We start from the raw sequence: 9,249 nt of genomic DNA, 5'->3' as shown, positions 1-9,249 counted from the left end.
ACTTTGGACCACTGAGCAACAGTCCAGTGCTGCTTCTCTGTAGCCCAGGTCAGGCGCTTCTGCCGCTGTTTCTGGTTCAAAAGTGGCTTGACCTGGGGAATGCGGCACCTTTAGCCCATTTCCTGCACACGCCTGTGCACGGTGGCTCTGGATGTTTCTACTCCAGACTCAGTCCGCAGATCCCCCAAGGTCTGGAATCGGCCCTTCTCCACAATCCTCCTCATTGTCCGGTCACCTCTTCTCATTGTGCAGCGTTTTCTGCCACACTTTTCCCTTCCCACAGACTTCCCACTGAGGTGCCTTGATACAGCACTCTGGAAACAGCGTATTCGTTCAGCAATTTCTTTCTGTGTCTTACCCTCTTGCTTGAGGGTGTCAATGATGGCCATCTGGACAGCAGTCAGGTCGGCAGTCTTACCCATGATTGCGGTTTTGAGTAATGAACAAGGCTGGGCATATTTAAAAGCCTCAGGAATCTTTTGCAGGTGTTTAGAGTTGCGTCATTGGTTCAGATGGTTAGGTTAATAGCTTGTTTAGATAACCTTTTCATGATATGCTAATTTTTTGGGACCGGCATTTTGGGTTTTCATGAGCTGTATGCCATAATCATCAGTATTAAAACAATTAAAGACCTGAAATATTTCAGTTGGTGTGCAATTAATCTGAAATAAATGAAAGTTTCATTTTTATCATTACATTATGGAAAATAATGACCTTTATCACAATATGCTATTTTTTGTGAGAAGGACCTGTATATCTGCAAAAAAATGGGACAATTATCGCAGATACCGATGGAACCCCATAGCCTTACTGATATATCGGTCGGGCTCTACTTTGTATTAAACGTTAATGTGTTCGGAGTGTCGTCATTGTACAGAAGTGCAACCTGCTTGCGTGAGATCAAACTCCAGGTCCGAGAGACATACATGCACATTTCAAACTTCTAGGTGTAGTAAAATGTCAGTCAAAAGATTTTTTTTTTCTGCGTTAATCCATGTAGAAAACAAAACACAAAAATACAACAAAAAAAAAACTAGTTTGTTTTAAATTATTTTATTAATCAAAGCACAACTATTACATTTTATTTTTAGGTGACTGAAAACTCATTTTATAGAACTAAAATGCTAACTTTTTATTAATGTTCTCTAGATCGGCCCTGTGATTGACATGCCAGTTCCTGCCAGCTACAATGACATCACACAAGATGCCACACTGAGAGATTTTATTGGCTGGGTGTGGTATGAGCGAGAGGTGATGATACCTGCCCACTGGATCAAAAATGGAGGCACACGAGTGGTCCTCAGAGTGGGAAGTGCTCATTATTATTCAATAGTGGTGAGTATGACGAGCATCTTCTTGAGCCAGTCCAGATTTCACAACTGTGTAGCATCAAGTCTTTGTGATGCGATGTCTTTCTGTTCACTAGTGGGTGAACGGTGTAAAAGTGACAGAACATGAAGGTGGTCATCTTCCTTTTGAGGCTGAGATCAACAGCGTGCTACAGGAGACCCCCACCATGCCATGCAGGATCACCATTGCTGTCAACAACACTCTGAGTCTACAGACTCTTCCTCCAGGCAGCATCCAGTACATGACTGACCGGACCATGTAATTTTTCACTCAGCTCTCAGTTTCTAAGCTGCTTTGATTTACCCAAAGCTTTTACTTCACTGTATGTTAATTTTAAAAATGACAAAAAAAAAAAAAAATTAATTTATAGTCTTGAACTGACACCTTGAACTTGAATTGCACTTTTTTTTTTTTAAGCTTTTTTGTGTGGTTCTGCTATGTATGAAAGATGCCAAAAGAAAATACCTGTCAAATGTGATTGTATCAAACAGTCACAATCCTCATGTTTTATTTAAAGTAATTGGTTCTGTTATTAATGCACCAAAAATGAACTGTATTGAATCCTCACCTGCTGCATGTGAAAACTTTCTAAATTTCTTTGTTGAGAAAGTCAATTCCACCAGAGCCCAGATCTCACCTTCTGCTCATGACCCCTCAGTCTTTGTGCCCTGCTCGGCTGTTTTTGACAGCTTTGAACCTGTGACTCTGTCGTCTCTGCAGGAGGTGGTCAGTCACTTAAAGCCAACAGGTTCACCAAGTGATGCTATTCCTCCTCGTTTATTCAAAGAGGTTTTCCTCACTGTGGGTCCTTCGGTCCTTGCTCTTTTGAACAGCAGTCTGTCCTCTGGTGTGGTCCCTGGAAATTTTAAACATGCAGCGGTCCAGCCTCTCATTAAGAAACCCACTCACTCTTGACCCCTCTGTTCTTGCTAACTACAGGCCAATCTCCAAACTGCCATTTCTTTCAAAAATTCTTGAGAAGGTGGTGTACGACCAGCTATCAGCATATTTGAAAGAACAGAACATTCTCAAGGTTTTACAGTCTGATTTTAAAGATCTACACAGTACAGAATCTGCTCTTTAAAAGGTTTTCAACTACATATTTTTAGCAACGGACTCTGGTGACTGTTGTCCTCCTGCTTTTAGACTTATCAGCTGCTTTTGACACCGTGGACCATAACATCTTACTTTGTCGTTTGAAGCAATGGGGGGTGTCAGCGGTGCAGCACTGGACTGGTTTAGGTCCTACTTAGCAGAGCATACTTTCTGTGTCCGCCTTGGTGACTATGTGTCCTCCTCTGCTCCTCTTTTGTGTGGGGTTCCACTGGGCTCAGTCTTAGGCCCCCTCCTGTTCACGCTATACCTGCTCCTTCTTGGCTCGATTTTTAGAACATACGGGATCTCCTTTCATTGTTACGCAGATGATAGGCAGATATATGTCCCACTAAAGAAAAAGGACTCTAACTCTCTGGCACCTCTGTTTTCATGTCTGGAGGACATCAAAGCCTGGATGGCTGGAAAAGACTGAGGTGATGATCTTTGGAAGCTCCACTGAGACTCCCAATGTCAATGTTGGTTCTTTGACTCAGTATATCAGGCCAATTATTACAAACCTGGGGCTCAAAGTCGATGCTGGACTAAAATTAGAAAAACATCAGAGCAGTTGTTAAAACTAGTTTTTTCCATCTGAGGCAGCTGGCTATGGTGAAGCCGATTCTTTCTAAGCAGCATTTTGAAACAGTAGTTCATGCCTTTGTGACGACTCAGCTGGACTACTGTAATGCACTCTATACAGGAGTCAGTGATTCATGTATCTCTCAGCTTCAGAGGGTACAGAATGCTGCTGCACGGCTTTTAACTGGCACACAAAAGTTTGAACACATTTCTCCTGTTTTAGCCTCCCTGCACTGGCTGCCCATACATTCCAGGATTCATTTTAAAATTATTTTATTTGCTTTTAAAGCTCTTAATGGACTTGCCCCGCCCTATCTGTCCGAGTTACTGCATCTATACACACCCTCTTGATCCCTCAGGCCATGTGACCAGCTGCTCCTGAGTGTGCCAAATACAAAGCGTAAGCTCAGAGGAGACCGTGCTTTTGCTGTGGCAGCTCCTAAACTGTGGAACGACCTTCCCTTGAACATCAGACAGGTCTCTTCCCTGTCTGTTTTTAAATCCCTTCTTAAAACCCATCTCTTCTCTGTGGCCTTTGACACCATCTGAGATTTTGACTTTTAATCATTTTAATCGCTTGTATTATCAGATTTTATGATTGTATTTTACACAACTTTTATTATCTGACTTGTAATCATTTTAATCATTTTTATTATCTGACTGTATGATTGTTTTGTTGTGTGTACAGCACTTTGGTCCTGTAGGTGTTTAAAGTGCTCTTTAAATAAAGCGGATATGGTATGTATGACTTGAATCCCTGCCAGCAGTGACACAGTTTTTCAGCTTGTATCAGCACTTATAGTTCCTCTTAAAATATTTTCCACTCACTGCCTCTCTCCTTCTGTTGACTCTTCGTTTTCTGTGAGCTGTATTTACTTTTGTCTGAACATTCATAGATGAATTTGTTTGGATGTGTTGTGTAATGACAATACATGATTTGGTCTACAGGTATCCTGAAGGTTTTTTTGTGCAAAACACCAACTTTGATTTCTTCAACTATGCTGGAATACACCGTCCTGTTCTCCTGTATACCACTCCTAAGGCCTATGTGGACGACATCACCGTGGTTACAGACTTCTTCGATAAGACAGGTAAAACTGATGGACCATGCTGTAACCACAGAGCTTCACCACCATAATAATTTATTTTTTATCACACTATTTCCTGTAATTTAATCCATGATGTGGCTGAAACACAAACCAAAGCAATTTTTTGATCCCCATTATTGTCCAAGCAGTTGTAAAGATTTAAACTGTATTGAACATTCTCTTAATACTGTCCCCTTTATTGAAACAGTTTCTTTTGTATTTTAGGATTTGTCAGATACAATGTATCAGTCAAGGGGGCAACCATGGCTTCTGTGACGGTCACTTTGATAGACAAGAAGGGCCACTGTGTAGTTTCCTCCAATACATCATTTGGAGTGCTTAAAGTGGCAGATGTTAAGCTGTGGTGGCCATACTTGATGCACGAGATTCCAGGTTTTCTGTACACGATGGAGGTAAGACACCATGCTTGCATTCTTTTTGCATGGAACAGACACACTTAACCAAGATTAAAATTGTAAACTGGTAGAAAAGGTGTAATTGGAATATTTATAGTTTAGGATTATTCATCCAACAGCATCTAAGACTTGCAAAAGACAGTATGCTTTGCACTGAATCTCGTCTTAGAGGTTATTTTCAGGTATGCTGTAATGCAAGAATGTAAAGCATGCTCAACGCAACGGTGCTTTCTCTTCTCAGCCAAAGCCCAAAGACTTTGCTCATGCACACAAAGATACAACCTGCTGTAGTTGCACAGACATCTTTTCAAGCTCTAATTAAGGCAACAAGTGGATAAAGCAGACAGTCAAACCCAAAACATACACATTTAAAGTGACCTCTTAACAATTATGCAGGAAGTGTATGTGTGTGTGTGGCAACAAGCTGTTCCTATTGAACTGGTTACAACTCTGGGAGCCAAAAGTAAAATGGTTCACTCACCATTGATGTTCATTTGAAAACCTCTTTGTCCGTCTGGATGATTTATTTTAATAAACTGTCCTTATTTTGCCAGAGGCTTTCATGGTAACTGTCCTCAGATGACCTGTGCTGTAACATTTTTGCAGCTTTTGTTAAACAGCCGATCGGTTCTTAGCCTTTCCAGGTTCTTTCGATGTCACTAATGAAACAGCTGTTGTATGTTGGGCAGCCTTTTTTAACAAGTTGATTTGTTTATTTAGCAATTGCCTTTTCAAGATGACCTCTTATAATTGTTTAATAATGTCAATGCACATAAAAACAACAAAGCTGACCAAAGTTCTTTATAATTGAGTCAGATTAAAAAGAGTAAAAAAATACATCTTGTGCCACTCAAAAAAACACAAGAGAGTTAACGATAAAATACAACAATAAAAATCAGCTTTAGCTTGTTCTCAGACTGCATGAATCAAACGCCAAGGAAAAATGATTATTGAGCAAACATTAACAAGTCTCAACAGTCTCTGTGGTCTTTAAATTGTCAGGTAAACTGTTCCACAGTTTTGGAGCAGCATCTGCAAAAGTCCGATCACCTCTGGACTTCAGTTTGGAAATGGGGACTTCTAAGAGGAACTGTTTGGTAGGCCAGAGTGCTCTTACTGGAGTGTAGATGTTAAGAAGATTGCATAAATATGACAGGGCCAGACCTTTTAAGACTTTATAAACTAGCAATAAAATCTTAAAATAAACCTGGAAGTGGACAGGAAGTCAGTGTAGAGAAGCTAGGACAGGGGTTATGTGTTCATGTTTTTTAGTTTCTGTTAAAAAGACGAGCTGATGCGTTCTGGAAAGATTGTAAGGGTGCATTCACACCAGCCCTGTTTAGTCCGCTTTAATCGAACTCTAGCTCGTTTTCCTAGAAAGTCTGGTTCGTTTAGGGAAGTGTGAACGCGCCATCGAACTCTGTCACGGAACAAAAAGGTGAACTCTGGCCCGGGGTAAAACCTAGGTCTCAGTCCGGTAGAAGAGAACTCCAGCGCAGTTCGAGTGCAGTGTGAATGTAAACAGACCGGCCCGCTCCACAGGATAAACAAACACGCATTGCTCTTACCTTATATGGGGCAGTCAGCTGCCTTGTGTGGAAAAACAATATTCTCCATGGTCTTCTGTCTCATCTTCTGCTCATGCTAAGTCCATTTTTGAAAAATGACAAAATATAACTCCTAAAACTGCTAAAACTTGATGCCACTTCGTTTTTATTTTTATTTACAGAAGAAGACGAAGACGTGTCTTCAGAGGTTTTTGTGTCGTTTCTTTCAGTAGTTCTTGGTGCAGCGCCCCCACAGGCGAGTGGGGGAATAAGTTGGTTCAACAGGTTGACTCGACTGCACAGTGCAGTGTGAATGCAAACGCACCAGCTCAAATGTAACAAAAGGTCATGAATATTGGTCCCCAACCGAACAGAGTCTACCGGACTGTCAGGTGTGAAAACGACCTAAGAGATGCAGAGATGCTTTATCTAAATCAGCCTACAAAGCATTACAATAGTCCAAATGAGAGGTAATAAAAGCATGAATCACCTTTTCATGGTCACTGAAAGGGAGACGAGAAATAATATCGAATCCACTTCTTGCCGTTTTCAGTATGGCTGAAAACCAGTATGGCTGAAAACTGTGGATTAGCGTTAGCACACTTTGTAAATCAGCAAGCAGCTATTCTTGTTTAACTGGACAGCCTGTGGGAAAGTATAAAGAAAATGCCCATTGTCACATCCAATTTGTTGATCAAACCATCTATACAAACTTAAACTCATTTGTTTTAATATTCTGGGGCTTCTGAACACACTGGCTGATAAAAGGATCTATCTTGAGACCCAAACAAAAATTTTCTATAAGACAGATTTACTAGCAGTGCTAGAACAGAAAATGAAAATAAACTTGTCACATTGTTATTGACAAGCAAGTCATTGACTTTCATTTTAGTAACAATTATTGAAATAAAGCTTATTTTAATCAGAGCCATTTCTGAAGATCTTGAAGGCCCTGACAGTTTGTCATTAGGCTCTGTTGTAACTGACATTTCCTTCTGTATGAACGACTTCTTGGCCTTCTGTGTTTTTTTTTTTTTAGACAGCATTTCCACAAACATAACTCACATTTTTAACTATAACTTGATGAAATTCAATTACTGCTTTAAAGTTGAGGTCAAAGTTTATTTATACATTTGGTATATTAATATATTACATGCACAACATACTGTTTGATTGTATTTTCAGGAAATGATGGCTGTTTCTGGTTCTGACATTTGCATTCTAACGTCTAGGTTCGTCTCATGGCTGAATCATCATCTGAAGATGTTTATACTCTACCAGTTGGCATCCGCACGGTTAAAGTGACCAGCACCCAGTTTCTCATCAACAACAAGCCTTTTTATTTCCATGGGGTCAACAAGCATGAAGACTCTGATGTGAGTATCACCAAAGAAAAGCAAAGCCTTTGCAAAGGTATCGGTTTTATCATTTATGCAGAAGACATGATAATTTATAATGAATGGTTCAATGACCTAATCCGTTTGTCTTCTTTCATCGTGTTGTAGATTCGTGGTAAAGGTTTAGACTGGCCTCTAATTGTGAAGGACTTTAACCTATTGAAGTGGCTGGGGGCCAACTCATTCCGCACAAGCCACTATCCCTATGCTGAGGAGATCCTGCAGATGTGTGATCGTCACGGCATTGTAGTGATAGATGAATGTCCAGGAGTGGGTATCAAAGACATGTAAGTGTTATCAGTGCTGCTTCTGAAAACCTGACAGTTTATTGTTGTCTGGTACTGGTAGAGTCCACATGTACAGCTAAAGTAGCAGGCCTGATAAATTCGCTGAAGTTTAAATATAATCATGGTGAAAAACAAGGTAGGATGTGAAAACGTTTAATACCTTTCTAACTTCATTTTTGACAACAAAAGCTTAAGCAGTGCAAAATTTGTGCAATTTGTCTTTTCCTTTCAAACATTAGAATGCTAGCATTTTGGCATATTATGGCAGTGAGGTTTTCACTTTAGTTAAGCCCACAGAGATGCAAACATGACTGTGTTTAGGTTTGGACACATAACCTTGAAAGGCCAAGTAAACAACTTTCGAGGCCATGTGCACAAAAACGTTTACAGTTCTAGGAAAAATACTGACAGGCTGCTGAAAACTGGTGGAAAGCAAAATAATGAAATGTGTTTGTTGAAAAGTTAAAATAATCTATTTACTTATTTGTATTTATTTTTGTTTTCAAAAAATTAATACAACTTGTCTTCATTGCATTTAGCTGCTATTTAGGGGCTACTTTATCAAAACAGTCTACTTAATTAGATTTTTCAAAAGAGGTGGTCACTGATTGTTATTCATGGTGGAGTTAGGTTCAAAGGAATTGCCAGTGAAACCATTTCTTTGCACAAAGTGCGAATAGTTTCTTCGGAAATCCCAAAATGATCATTCAACTCTTATGAAGCAGGGTTTTGTGAAAAGTTAATGAGCAAATATTATTTTACCGTTTGATTAACTAGTTTTACTCTACATGGACAAACTAAAGTTTGCAGGAGCAATACTCCAAACAACTCCAGTTTAAAACATTTCTAACACATTTTTAAAACATTGTTGGTGACTTTCAAATAGTATTTTGGTTGAAATGCCATCATTTGTATTTTATCATTCGGTCTGTTCCATGCAAGATGTACATTTTGTGCTTTTCTATTTTAGTCGCAGTTTTGGGAATGCATCTTTGGCCCATCATCTAGTTGTCATGGATGAGCTTGTACACCGGGACAAGAATCATCCCTCTGTGGTGATGTGGTCTGTAGCCAATGAGCCCGCTGCAGAGATGCCCCCTGCTGAACTTTATTTTAAGTGAGTACTAATGAGTTTTGTTCTCACCTGAAGATCTGACGCTCTGAATAAATACCTGTATCAAATATTATTACACAAATAACTAGAGATTTCCTAAATGGGATAAAATTTAAAAGAACTGTTGGAGAAATTTCCCTGTTCAGAAACTCCACTACAGATGCAGCTTTCAGAAACTATGGCCAAAAAGGATCCATTGGTGGACACCAGCTGTGAGAGAAGCCTTTTGAGCTTTGTTGTCCCAGAGGACTCTTAAAGCCCCCGGTGTACTGCCGCGTACGTCTGTTCACGCGTACGTACGCGTATACTATACGCAGATGGTTCAGACTTCAGACTCCAGCGTACACCCTGAGCAGCTGCAGAGCAGCTTCACAGA

General features: G+C 40.0%; 1 protein-coding gene across 1 annotated transcript; it reads left to right on the top strand.

The window, feature by feature from the left end:
- Positions 1-1,156: 1,156 nt before the first annotated feature.
- LOC119420066 (beta-glucuronidase-like) lies at positions 1,157-8,925 on the top strand. The gene is made up of 7 exons (XM_037687433.1): positions 1,157-1,335; positions 1,427-1,608; positions 3,973-4,115; positions 4,338-4,525; positions 7,308-7,451; positions 7,581-7,759; positions 8,730-8,925. The coding sequence occupies exons 1-7, from the start codon at positions 1,168-1,170 to the stop codon at positions 8,878-8,880; spliced, it is 1,155 nt and encodes a 384-aa protein (XP_037543361.1). The 5' UTR covers positions 1,157-1,167; the 3' UTR covers positions 8,881-8,925.
- The last annotated feature ends 324 nt before the right edge of the window (positions 8,926-9,249 follow it).

The sequence above is a fragment of the Nematolebias whitei genome, chromosome 14 (genome assembly GCF_014905685.2).
Source record: "Nematolebias whitei isolate Nwh7 chromosome 14, NemWhi1, whole genome shotgun sequence".
In the NCBI taxonomy this organism is placed as follows: domain Eukaryota; kingdom Metazoa; phylum Chordata; class Actinopteri; order Cyprinodontiformes; family Rivulidae; genus Nematolebias; species Nematolebias whitei.
The sequence above is the reverse complement of the archived record's forward strand: the minus strand, read 5'-3'. Positions and strand labels throughout refer to the sequence as shown.